Source organism: Neoarius graeffei, chromosome 3, assembly GCF_027579695.1.
Source record: "Neoarius graeffei isolate fNeoGra1 chromosome 3, fNeoGra1.pri, whole genome shotgun sequence".
Lineage (NCBI taxonomy): Eukaryota > Metazoa > Chordata > Actinopteri > Siluriformes > Ariidae > Neoarius > Neoarius graeffei.
Window position 1 is genome coordinate 97,218,081 of NC_083571.1, and position 14,320 is coordinate 97,232,400.

At 42.1% G+C, this 14,320-nt stretch overlaps 1 protein-coding gene across 7 annotated transcripts in view; it reads right to left on the reverse strand.

Annotated features, from left to right (window-relative positions):
• Window positions 1–14,320, reverse strand: part of daam1b (dishevelled associated activator of morphogenesis 1b) — a 196,062-nt gene that overhangs the window by 39,161 nt on the left and 142,581 nt on the right. For 5 of the 7 annotated variants that reach the window (XM_060917728.1, XM_060917727.1, XM_060917729.1 and 2 more), the window contains 2 exons: window positions 4,922–4,993; window positions 2,515–2,609 (listed from right to left, as the gene is read on the reverse strand). In XM_060917728.1, the coding sequence (XP_060773711.1) occupies window positions 2,515–2,609; window positions 4,922–4,993 (167 nt within the window). Of the gene's footprint in view, window positions 1–2,514; window positions 3,816–4,921; window positions 4,994–14,320 lie in introns of those variants that run through there. The other 2 variants (XM_060917731.1, XM_060917732.1) reach the window with 2 other exon arrangements.

The following is a 14,320-nucleotide window of genomic DNA, read 5'->3' on the forward strand; positions in this document are numbered from 1 at the left end:
CCCTTCCCAGCTTAAAAGAATCTCTTGGGTGTTCAGTTCAGCACAAACGTGTGTTACTACCATCAGCAGTGCCTACAGTATTCCGGAGGGGGTCTACTAGTAGCTATGCCGGATCCAGCAGTCGCCTGGGACAAGGCGACTCCTCCAAAGACAGTCCTCCTGTCAGAACATGTGTTGAGAAACGACATAAGATAAAGGTACGTAGAGCTATAGAGTGCTCCGACATGATGCTAAAAATAGTAACACTGCGGTCAGCACGGCCATCTTGGAAGTGACTCGCTCCAGAGCGCTCATAGAGTACACATCATAGAGTACACATTCATGATAATCATAAATGTAATCATAAAGTCGGCGTGATATCAGTCATGTATTTGCTTGTGAAAGCTTGCGGCTTTCATGTAACTGCCGCCTAGCAACGAGAGGCAAAGGGTAAAGAGGGTAGGCTATCATAGATTCTATTTGGAAGAGATCAACACATGATTGCTTAAAAATTAGGTATTTTAACAATTTGCATCTGTTTTGTGATTATCGTGACACTTATGTGTTATATAGAACTGTATGTCTTATCAGCACATCGAGGATCTTCCACCGGAGGCTTTAGCAAGTACTCGTAGCAACACTACACTTTACCCTTTGCCATGCGTTGTTAGGGAACGGTAGCAAGTACCCCGATGACCGACTTCAAGAATATGTAGAAAAAATTTAGAAATTATACTTTCCAAAAGTCATTTGAGCTTAGTGTATTGCATTTCCATTTATATTGTAGGTTCTTGCTGATGTTTTTGCGGAGTATGACGCAGCTGCTGAATCAGAAGCTGCAGAGTTTGTATGTACTAGTTGTGAACATTCACATTAATTATCAATCTCATTTATTTAAAATCAGATAAAATCATGCCATCATGATCACTGCTTAAAGAACCAGTATTTGGCTGTTGAAGAGCTAGCACTAGAAAGTTCACCGGCGTTTTCATGCGCCATTTCCATTGAGTAGAACAGCCAGTGAACCGCAGCGTGTTCTTCCGCTGACGTCACAACATGGCCGCGAGCCACGGACCCAGTTTTCTTGCGCTGTGCAATTAAAAGTTGGATATTCGCATAACAGCTTCTTTTCACATAATTATAACAGAAATCTAACATGTTTGCCATGTTGTATAGTTTATTTAAGAAATTGCATAGAGTCATGTTCGTGTCATCAGCACTTTAAACTAATACTTTGTTGAAGCACCTTTTGATTTAATTACAGCATTCGGTCTTTTTGGGTTGGAGTCTATCAGCCTGCCACATCTAGACTTGGCAATATTTGCCCACTCTTCCTTGCAAAAGCGCTCCAAATCTGTCAGACTGCGAGGGCATCTCTTGTGCACAGCCCTCTTCAGGTCACCCCACAGATTTTCAATTGGATTTAGGTCTGGGCTCTGGCTGGACCATTCCAAAACTTTTTTGGGTTCATCGTCATGCTGAAAGATGAAATTCCTCTTCATCTTCAGCTTTCTAGCAGACACCTGAAGGTTTTGAGCCAAAATTGACTGGTATTTAGAACTGTTCATAATTCCCTCCACCTTGACGAAAGCCCCTGTTCCAGCTGAAGAAAAACAACCCCAAAACATGATGCTGCCACCACCATGCTTCACCGTGGGGATGGTGTTCTTTTGGTGATGTGCAGTGTTGTTTTTGCACCAAACATACCTTTTGGAATTGTGGCCAAAAAGTTCAACCTTGGTTTCATCAGACCATAACACATTTTCCCACATGCTTTTGGGAGAGTTGATGTATTTTTTTTTTGCAAAATTTAGCCGGGCCTGGATGTTTTTCTTTGACCCTACCTCATAGTCCAGACATGGAGAATGGTTGTGTAGAACACAACCAGTACTTGCCAGAAATTCCTGCAACTCCTTCAGTGTTGCTGTAGGCCTCTTGGCAGCCTCTCTGACCAGTTTTCGTCTCGTCTTTTCATCAATTTTGGAGGGACGTCCAGTTCTCGGTAATGTCACTGTTGTCCCATATTTTCTCCACTTCTTGATGACTGTCTTCACTGTGCTCCATGGTATATCTAATGCCGTGGAAATGTTTTTGTCCCCTTCTCCTGACTGATACCTTTCAACAATGAGATCCCTTTGCTGCTTTGTAAGCTCTCTGTGAACCCTGGCTTTTGCTGGAGGATGCAACTGAGTAAATGTCTGAACTTTATTTGGGGTGAATCAGTCATTTTAATTGATGGCAGGTGTGAACCCAAAAAGACTGAATGAATGCTGTAATTAAAATTGTATGGTTTTTTTTATTTTTTTCCCTCTAATAGATTTGTTTTTCAATTGAATTGTACAGGTTATGGGTCACATTAAAGGCGGGGAAAGGTTTTGAAATTATTTAATTGTGGTCTCAGGTTTTTCTGTTGTAACATACATACATAAACTTTTAACAGAATGTGTACACTATATCCACCGTATGAACATTTCAAATGTCTTGCATGTAAAATGATCCGTGTTTCTTATGTCTACCACAATAATGTGTGCAGACCTCATAGGTTGTGTCCGCAGTGCAGTTTTAAGGCTTTCTATGGTCTTGTTGCGTTCCTCTTCCTCCTCCTTCTCCAGAGCCAGAAGAGTCTTCCTCTGTGGAGTAAAAGGAAATTTGTTAAAGGCCTGGAAGTTTGCCAAAGTATGATTTGTCTACACATGTGGAGTTCCTACGGTACCAACCCCCTAAACTCTGAAATAAGTCAACCCAGTCAGTCTTTTGGGCTGCCCGTTTACAAAAAACATGTGCTTCAACAAGACTTTCAGACTTGACTCCCCCTTCTATGTCACAAGGGGAGAAATATGCCACACCCTCATTTGAGTATCTCTACTCATGGCTCGAGAACTGCCTTTGCGAATGAATATTCATGAAGAAAGTGCTACCTGATTGGCCGACGGAAGAGGAAGGTGTGGTGAGCAGTAACTCGTCATCATTTAAAGGAACAGAGACACAAATTTGAACAGGGCCGTTTAGACAGGGTGAGAAGGGAGCTGTGGTGTTTTATCCTTGTGGTATTTTGAGCAAAGCATGTCAGAGACATTTCATTAAGACCTCAGGGAGCTGTGTCAACTTGTGGAACAGGGGTACGTCAGCTTTAAAACAAATAAGTGAAATACAATATAAAATCTGGAGTTTACAACTATATACATTATATTTCAAGCAGGGAAATGAATACAGCAGGCTAATCATAAAGGCAAATGCGAGGGCATTTGGAAAGACTATCCATTTTGGCAGTGTTCGAAAATTACTTTGTGAACACAACATCTATTGAGGCTTGTGGTTCATGGGCAAGTGTAGCAGGTTCTGTCCTGGTCTATGATGGAGGCTGGCCCATTAGAGATTTCTCCTGGTTTGGGTATCACTCCACCGATATCACGTTACCATCTCGGGTCTTTTCCGAAAGCCTGCCCGAGTTGCCAAGCCACACATCACTGTGATATTATAACCCAAAACAAAGCCTCTGGGTTTAGAGGCCACTGCATTATGATTGTCAGGAAACAAGATTATTATCAGCTAATTCACTTTTTTTTTTGTATTTAACTCGCTGCTTTTTCCCCTGTGGCCTCAAATCCCCATTTCTAATCTGCTCCGACAGTTTCTGAGTAGGTTTATTTTTAAATAGTAAGATGTCTTCAAACTTGGCCAAAAAACAGAAGGGTCAGACAAATTTAGAAAGAACTCCTTAGCCTGAGGTGAAGGAGGATAATAAAGCAATGAAGGCCCTCCCCAGGATCCTTTTCTGGAGGGTTCAAGGGAGGGTGCCATCATTTTATGATGCACAGAAATTCCTTTCTGCTGTGCTGAAAAAAAAAAAAAAAAAAAAAAACCTTTTAATAAAGGTTACAGCCCATTCATTTTTAGTCACTGATTGTTAGTCATTTTTTAACTTTCACTCAGTACTGATCAATGATTTAAGTAAAAGGCTTACATTTGAAGTGTAACATTTAGTGTTTAAGAGTTCCAGTTATTTTTTTTAAAAATTATTACTCTGATGTATCAAGAGGGAATTTGTTCTATCTGCGGACCTCAACATGAGGTCCGAAGCTTCAAATAAGAAATAACATGGCATGTTCGCAACCCTAGGAGTGGATCACTTCCTACATATGCCCCTTTTCCACCAAAGCAGTTCCAGGGCTGGTTCGGGGCCAGTGCTTAGTTTGGAACCGGCTTTTCTGTTTCCACTGACAAAGAACTGGCTCTGGGGCCAGAAAAACCGGTTCCAGGCTAGCACCAACTCTCTGCTGGGCCAGAGGAAAGAACCGCTTACGTCAGCGGGGGGGGCGGAGTTGTTAAGACCAACAACAATAACAAGACCGCGAAAGATCGCCCTTTTTAAGCGACGAGAAGCCTGTAGCTGTACAAACGCGAAGTCATCCATTATTATTATTGTTGTTGTTGCTGCTGCTTCTTCCGCGTTGTTTTTGCTTCGATATTCGCGCCAAGGTTTATGCAAACGTAGTGACGTAACTGACGTATATAGTGACGTAATGACGTATACAGCGACATAATGACGTGTCTTCTCTTAGCACTGCGAGCGATGGAAAAGCAAGCTGGTTCTCAGCTGGCTCGCAAGTTGAACGAGTTGTGAACCAGCACCAGCCCCGAACCAGCCCTGGAACTGATTTGGTGGAAAAGGGGTAATAGTGTAGTCCATACCAGATTTTATTTGAAAAGAACCCAGACCACCACTTTCAAGTGGACCAGAGATCAGCTCCCAGCACCACAGTAGGATCGGACAATGGTTTCACATTTAATGGGCCAAACTGAGTGTAAATGGATTTGGGTCTTGGTAAAAATAAAAAAATAAAAAATAAATAGAAAATACAGCTGAAAATTCATAAAAGCCATTATTCAAATCGACTACATAAAACAGATCCAAGTTTAGATTTTGTCGTCATGTACTTACAGCTGCCATTGAATTGAGCTGGTCGATGTAGTACTCCGGCCAGCTAGTAGCACCTTTATTCTCTTCTTGCTCCTGGAAAAACAGATATAGAAACATCTGCACAGTGGTATGGATAAAACCTGTATCTCAAAATTATAACAATTATTCAGAGACATTTCTGCAATACATATGTATCTCAATGTTTAGGTTTGAAAAAAAAATTGCCAGTGAATACCAATGTTGCATTAAAAAAAAAAAAAAAAAAAACACCACACACCCCTGTTTGATAATACTTTGTTGAATGTCTACAAAAATTTATTTTCAGATTTATAAAATTCCAAAAAGGTGGCACGGTGGTGTAGTGGTCAGCACTGTTGCTTCACTTTCTGTGTGGAGTTTGCATGTTCTCCCCGTGTTTCTGTGGGTTTCCTCCGGGTGCTCCGGTTTCCCCCACAGTCCAAAGACATGCAGGTTTGGTTAACTGGTGGCTCTAAATTGACCATGAGTGTAAATGGTTGTTTGTGTCAGCCCTGTGATGATCTGGTGACTTGTCCAGGGTGTATCCCGCCTCTCGCCCACAGTCAGCTAGGATAGGCTCTAGCTTGCCTGCGACCCTGCACAGGATAAGCAGTTACGGATGTTTGTTTTATCTGTAACCGTTTATCCTGTGCTGGGTTGCGGGGGGCAAGCTGGAGCCTATCCCAGCTGACCATGGGTGAGAGGCAGGGTACACCCTGGACAAGTCGCCAGCTCATCACAGGGCTGACACACACAGACACAAACAACCATTCACACTCAATTTAGAGCCACCAATTAACCTAACCTGCATATCTTTGGACTGTGGGAAGAAACCCACGCAGACACAGGGAGAACATGCAAACTCAACAAAGAAAGGCCCTTGTCAGCTGCTGGGTTCAAACCCAGAACCTTCTTGCTGTGAGGCGACAGTGCTAACCACTACACCACCGTGCCGCCCACGGTTACGGATAATGGATGGAAATTCCCCCCCAAAAAAACAAAAACACCCAAAAAACCAAAAACTAAAATAAAGCTGATATTTAAAATATTCATAGTAAAATTATATATTTTACTATTTTAAAGATTAACTACATTTTAACATTAAATCAGGTGCCTCTAGTAATTATAATTTTTTTCATAGCAGCAGTAGTAGTAGTAGTAGTAGTAGATTTGCTAAATATTAATAACTAGATATTTATAATCCCAGCCCGAGTTTTCATCCAAAGAAAAGACAACTTGGGGAATATAGAAAGACGCATCCATATAATGTGAAATGTGCTGGGTAGGAATGCATTGGCTTGGGAATGCTATTAGGAATGACAAATTGTGAGTTGGCTCAAACAGCGGTAATTATCCTTTGAGAAATCTGTACAAGTGAAAAATAATTTTAATCAGTGCAGAGGAGAATTTTCAGTCACTCAGTCTCTTTCCATTTAACAATATAATCCAATTCATGCCACTTTTATGGTATTTCATTTGAATGTCTATATGACCAAAACTATGAAAACCTGACCATCACAACCAGATGCTGAAAACCTCTTTTCAAAACTATGAGCATTAATACGGAGTTAGTCCCTCATTTGCTGCTATAACAGCTTCCACTCTTCTGGGAAGCCTTTCCACTAGATTTCTGGAGCTTGGCTGTGGAGATGTGTGCTCATTTCAGCCACAAGAGCATAAGTGAAGGCGTGCACTGATGACATTCACATAGTGTTCCAAATTCCTCTTCATGGTGTTCAGTGAGGTTGAGGTCAGGTCAGGTCTCTGTGCAGGTCACTCAAGTTCTTCCACTCTAAGCTTGGCAAACCATGGCTTTTTAGACCGTGTTTTTTAGACCACTGGGCATCATCATGCAGGAACAAGTTTTCACTTTTCCAGCGAAAGAAATCTTAATGCTACAGTATACAAAGACATTCTAGATTTTATGTGCTTCCAACTTCGTGTTAACAGTTTGAAAAAGACCCTCATAAGGGTGCGATGGTCAGGTGTCGACTAACTTTTGGCCGTATGGTACATCAGTTTAATCCACCACTTGACAGGTGCTGCAGAAATACAACAGCAAGGGCAGCATGGTTTGCAGGTCTAGTTCTCCAACAGTGATGTTTAGAGAACAGCGTCCAACAGCCCGTCAGAGTGATGGAACACGAGCCCAGATACAACCTGCAGAGCAGTAGTGCAGCAACATGTACACAAACTAAAGACAATTTTAATGTTCTGGCCAATATCAGTGGATGATGTGGACAAAACGGCACAGGCTTTCGTCTAAACGGGGGAACAGGGGCGCTGCGCCCTCTTACTCTCGGCGTGCGCCCCCTTACCGACTCCGTGAAAACATCCCAGCAACACTACGTGACAATGTGTCTGATCATCAAATACGTTATAATTGCTCCAAAAATATTCCAAATCATAGTAGATACACCGCCAGACGGTGCAAAAACAATCCGAATTGGCGTTTTCCAGACTGAGGCGCCATGTTGTTTAGTTGTTTACTTGTCGCGGCTGCTCTCGCGAGATTTGACATGGGTTACGTACAAGATCAGCTGACTTGTAGAGCGAGATTTCTCGAGACTGAATGACCTTTCACCCACCGGCGCGGGAGCTTTTGACAGAAGTAGTTCGCGAGTTGTTTTTGTTGACACTTGGGCATTTAAAGATGTCATCCCGTGGCACGAAGCGGAAGAAAGCCAAAGACTGTCCAGGGCAGAAGAAGATTACTTTTCTTTTTCAATGTTGACAGACAATTTGTTACAATTTCCCTCTCAGATAGCCTCAGAATGTCCCATTGGAGCATTTTTCAAAGGCTTTGCACGGTGGGGGGGACAACCGGCACCATCTCCCCCCCCGCTTCGCTCCCTCGCCATGGTGAGCGCCCTCATACTAAATTTTTCTAGAAAAAACCCTGCGGCATATTCCAAATGTTTCCTATAAACTTCCATTGTGATAAACGTTGAAATACATTAATACAAAACAGTTGAACTTGGAGGTAAATGTTAGTATTTATTAAATGCGACTCCAGTAGATTCAACAAATCACCAGCAGGGAAAAAAAATAAACAAGAGTATCCCCTGCTGGCACCTGTGCCATAACTCTGGTAACAACTCTGGTAAAATGTGACTGAATTGAACGAAATTGCAATATGCGTATTACCGACATATAACAAAGAATCCTGCCAAGTTTCGTCAAATTCCTCCAAAAATTATGAAAGGAGTTCATTTCAGAAGGTGAGTACCCTTCCTGGGACGGACGGACATCGCCACGACATAATCTCCCTTCAGGCCTTTCGGCCAGCGGGGGATAAAAATTGTGAGGGAAGTTGATTTCAGAAAGCAAGCACACCTTGATGAAATTGCCAAAGTACAAATTTGTTAATAATCAAATGGCATAATTCTGGTAAAATTTTCCCAAATTAAATGAAATTTCAATCTGCGTATAACTGTCATATAACAAAGCCTTTTGCCAAGTTTGGTGAAATTCCACAAATTGTGAGAGGAGTTGATTTCAGAAGAACGTACACCCTCATGAAATCGTCAAAGTGCAAGGTTATTCAATCAAGGGTCAAAACTCTGGTAAAATTTTCACAAACGAAATTAAAATCGCAATATGCGTATTACCAGGACGGCACTGTGGTGTAGTGGTTAGCACTGTCGCCTCACAGCAAGAAGGTCCTGGGTTCAAGCCCAGCGGTCGACGAGGGCCTTTCTGTGTGGAGTTTGCATGTTCTCCCCGTGTCCGCGTGGGTTTCCTCCGGGTGCTCCGGTTTCCCTCACAGTCCAAAGACATGCAGGTTAGGCTAATTGGTGGCTCTAAATTGACCGTAGGTGTGAATGGTTGTTTGTCTCTATGTGTCAGCCCAGGGTGTACCTCGCCTCTCACCCATAGTCAGCTGGGATAGGCTCCAGCTTGCCTGCGACCCTGTAGGACAGGATAAGTGGGTACAGATAATGGATGGATGGATATACGTATTACCGTCATATAACAAGGCCTTTTGCCAAGCTTCGAGAAATTCGTCCAAAAATTGTGAAAGGAGTTGATGTCAGAAGGCAAGCACACCTTCATGAAATTGTCAGAGTATAATTTTGTTAATCAAGGGCTGCGACTCTGGTAAAATGTGACCAAATTTAACAAAATTACAATATGCATAGTATCGACATATAGCAAAGAATCCTGCCAAGTTTTGTGAAATTCCTCCAAAAACTGAGAGAGGAATTGATTTCAGAAGGTGAGCACCATTCCCGGGATGGATGGACGGACGGACGGACGGACATCGCCAAGACATAATCCCCCTTCGGGCCTTTCAGCCAGTGGGGGATTTCTCAAAAAAAAAAAAATCTAACATCCAAGATTAGTCAAGAATACCAACAGGACACAATAAATAATGTGATTGCCATACTACAATAACAAGACACTGTAGGGCAGAAACGTGAAGCTTCAGAACAAACACAAAGCCAGTGTAAAACACTTTCAGAGAGAAGAAACAAACTGTACTGGGGCTGGTGAAGTATGAAAAACACTTTCCCATCCAAACACATGATGATTAAAAGGCCACTATTGGAGCAGACAGGAGGGCGGTCAAGCACCCACTCCTCTCCTCCATGCAATTCAGCAGACTCTTAATTAATATCATGCTCACTGAGCAGGCTGGAGGAGAGAATCCTGGCATGGTGCTGAAGAATCTGCAGACAACACAGGACCACTTCACACCCCAGTTCTACTACAAATCTTTGGGGAACAGTGCCAGCCAGCTGGTGAGCATATTGGGGAAGACAGGCATGCTGGGATATGAGCCAAAGGCACAGAGCACCACAAACACCCCCCCTGCACCTGCGTAGTCCACACCCAGTGCTGGGAACTGAATGCAGGAGATCTTCATTTTTCCAAATGTTGAAATCCTTTCTAGCATTTGTGTAATGACTACCAGAGGTCAAGAAACTCAGGCAAGGATCAAAATATTTGGCTAATTCTTCCCAGAGTGATGGATATTCAGACAAAACAAGAGATGAAACCATTCGAAAGATAAGATAGCTTAGCCAAAAGCGTGCGCCAAGAGCTATAAATCACCATAATTGCATGTTTTCAATTAATTTGAAGTATTAACCATTTAACCCTGCATTTCAAAGGCGGGGCACACTTGAATATAGTTCAAGTAAATAACAGACTAATCATAGAAGGCTGAAAAGCAAACATTTAATATGATGGGGAACATACCAGTGTTTCTGGAAAAATAAGCTGACTACAGCAAACCTTCATACTGAACACACCATGTTTAGAGATCTTGGCTAATAACAATACAGCTGTATGTTTGATGAACTGTATTTCAAACATTCAGTGAGTAACCCTTCAAAAGAAAATATGGACTGTTCATTCCATCTCTTCACTGTCTGATCTAACACAATGCGGATTTGTGTGTTGAGCTATTGTACTCCTTGGCCAGCTGGCCAAGAAACTTGGGCTAAACAAGTGCATGCAGCACTGACAGTAGAAGAACCTGGGTTCCAGTTTGTATCTCTGGGGAACAAAAACTATGACTATGAAGACCACTTGTTCAGTCATAGCCAACATCACAAACCAAGCACAATAGACAAGAAGCTGTCATGGTCGAAACATCTGACCAAAATCTCCATACGGGCAGGTCAGAAACTGGCAGCGCTGAGGAGAGTGGCCAGTAAACTCGCCATGGAAAGCCGAGCAACTGTCTACAAGCTACAGGTACGCAGCGTCATGGAATACGCCTCACTCAGCTGGATGAGTGCCTCACCAACACATCTTGACCTACTCGACAACATCCAGAAGAAGGCCCTAAAGATTATAGGAGTGGACCAGAACACTGCCAGCACATAACTCCATCCCCAGCCTTGGCTACAGAAGACCGGTTGCTGCTGCTATAGTCCTGTTCAAAATGCACACCCACCACTGCCCTACGGATCTCCGGGATATCCTCCCCCCTGCCATACCCCAGACGGCAAACCACCCGCCTATGCACAGCTATGCCAGATCATGCCCTGGACCTCCCAGCCTCTAATACTAACACCCTGGACAGAATCTTCCTCCACACTGCTGTCCGGGTATGGAATAGCCTTCCAGAACATATAGTTGGACCCGTAGACACTGGCCCCCAAGGCCTTTAAATGCAGGGTCCACAGGCATCTTCTGACCACTCCTCCCACTACCAGATGAGCTACAGTGAACCAGATGATTGGCCAAGTGGAATTGTATTCTATCTTGCTATTGTTCACAATTGTACACAATAAAAAAGCAAGAAGAAAAGAAACGACACTGGATGAGAACATGTAACCTAGCGATTCAAGTGAACAAATGAGTTAAAAATGGCAAAGGCTAAGCTTCAATGAAAACTTGAGCTATGTCCCAGAGATCTAAAGTTTCTTTAAGTGGCTCCCCCCCCCCAAAGCCAAAGCTTTATGATCTCATCAGTCCAGAGCACAATTGTGAGCTTAGAGAGATTTGTCAACATAAATCGTTGAATCTGAGAGAGATGCGAGAGCTCTGATTACATTTATTTATCACCCTGACAAAGGACACAAATAAGGAGAGCAAGGTCAGCCTCCAAACTTTCGTAATCCTCCCTGGCCAGAGCAAGGACAGCTGATGCATTCAGCCATGGCCTAGATCCAGGAGCAGTATGCACACCTGACTGCAGTGAGACCCGGAGGCTGAATAATCACCGACAGGACGAGGGACGTCAGCAGAAAGGGCTGTAGACAAAACTTAAAATAGCTTTTGTCCTTCATAGAGAAGTTACAGGAGGTAGAATTTTAGGACCTTCAAGTCCAGGAGGACATTCAGGGAACCATGCTGAACCCTTTTCTTTTAGGTCTTTTGGTTTAGTTTATTTATTGAAATGATGCACAGAAATAGTCAAAAGTTTGGACACACCTACTCGTTCATAGGGGTTTCTGTATTTTGACCATTTTCTTCATTGTAGAACAATACTGAAGACATCAAAACTATGAAAAAAACCCATATGGAACATACATGAAATTATGTTAAATATAAATCGTTTCATATGTTAAATAGTTCAAAGTAGCCACCATTTACCTTGACGCTTTGCACACTATTGGCATTATCTTAACCAGCTTCATGAGGTAGTCACCTGGAATGCTTTTCAATTAACAGGTGCCTCGTCAAAAGTTAACTGGTGGAATTTCTTGCTTCCTTAATGCGTTTGAGATCAAATAGTAAATAGTAAATAATAAAAATACAGTAAATAGCCCTATTCCACAACTGTAGTAATCCATATTATGTCAAGAACTGAACAACTAAGTAAAGAGAAACGACATCCATCATTACTTTAAGAGATGACGTGTCTTAATTAATAAAAATAAAGAAAAAACACTAAATTAAAAAGTGTCCACACTTTTGACTGGTACTGTACACACAAAAATAGTGAAAAATAAAAAGACAACACACCAAGTTCACAACCAAGACTGCAGAAATTTTACATGCCCTGTGTCTGAAATCACTCACTATATAGTGGACTATATAATGAGTTCACCATTTTGTAGTGCTGTCCGAATGTATAGTAAGAATTATTACACCCTCTATAGTGGACTCATATTATCCCACAATGCACCTTGAAAAAGTAGTGTACAACTGATGGTCACTAACCAAGCAATATATACCATCATTCTTTGTGGTCACGCTGAAAGGAGGAGAAAAACAAACAAACAAAAACAAACAAACAAACAAAAACTGTGTGTTGGGGTGAATGGATGGAGGAAGAAACACATTATAAACAGACATTCAAGTAGCCTAGTAAACTAGACCCACCCGCCTAGCGGCCAAAAATATTTTTGCCTACGAGTGGGTCTAGCCTCGGACCACATCAACAACACACCCCGGGCATCAAATCGTGCCCGCCAATCACAACGCAAGGTTTTTGTTTGGATTCTTTGGGCGGGCTTTTGCAGGAGTGACAAGGTTGCGCGACGCTGGAGAAAGCACAACAGGAAAGATGGCTACGGCTAGTGAACAGCGCTCGTTTGACTCCGCTTTGGAATCAGTTTTAGAACAATTAGACTTGGAGTTTTCATTGAAACATGAGCAGGAAGAGGCTCTCCGCTCATTCCTTTTCAAGAAGGACGTTTTCGCTGTTTTGCCGACCGGCTATGGCAAAAGTCTGATCTACCAGCTGGCTCCGCTCGTAGCCAAAAGGATGGGGCTAGTTTGTGCAGTACGAAGAATTAATAAACAGCTTTGAAACATTACTTTTTGATTGTTTCTTATTTTCCCGTAATTTTAAATTTAAGGGAAATTATTTCACCAAACACCACTAAATAAAAACTCTCAAAAACAGTTTAAGCAAACCCTTGAAAAACACTTGGAAAAAAATGAGTGTATGTTAAGTATGTGGCACAGAATCCAAACTTGTGGTCATTATCTCCAAACTTCTTAATATCTAGAACCTGTTTATTAATTAATACGCATTTTGAAAAATTATTTATTTCAAGGCCTCCCCCACTGCTTTCTGTCGCTCTGACTACGTCACAGTCACTGTTGCGCTGATTGGTCAGAGTGTTGGCCTATACGCACAGAGACAGTTTGAAAGACAGCGGGTTGTTCCTCCCACACCCTTCGGAAATGTCTACGACCGAGACCAGACTAAATATTCACATTTAGTCTGGCTTGCCAGGCTAACATTCAAGTACAATTAAAAAATATTAAGATAATAGAAAAAAATGGTAAAATAGAATAAGACAAAATACAAGAATAAAAGTTACAGTGCAGAGCGAGGAATTAATCAAAAGCCTCGAATTTGATTTAATAAAAGGCAGCGGCAAAGAACAACGTATTCAGCCTTGATTTAAAAGAACTCAAAGATGCAGCAGACACAAAGTACTCTGTATTGATTAATGTGGGAAATATGCTCAGTAGAATATGGATTTATCACAAAAATACATGCATGTATTTATTATTTTGAAAACCCACCAGCTGACTGATCTGGCACATTTTAATTGTGCGACGGTAATGACGTAAATAACTGTGTGGCGGAGTAGTGTCGGAAATTTTTTTTTTCCATTTTACCAATGAGCTCACTATATAGTCCTCTATATAGAATTCCCTAGATAGTGAGTAGGGAGTAGTGAATGAGTGAGTGATTTCGGACACAGCCATGGTGAACTGGCTAGCGAATGTAATTCAGGGTAGCTAGTCATGCTCACAGTGATGGTGTTACTAATTAAAGCTTCCTACAAGATATAGAAATCACTATGAAGTCAATACTTGGTTAAATTTAGGTTAACATGGGGCAGCCATGGGCTGAGGTTGGGCTGAAGTGCCCTTGAACAAGGCACCTAACCCCCAACTGCTCCCTGGGTGCTGTAGCATAGCTGCCCACTGCTCTGGGTACGTGTATGTGCTCATTGCTCACTTGTGTGTGTCACTGCT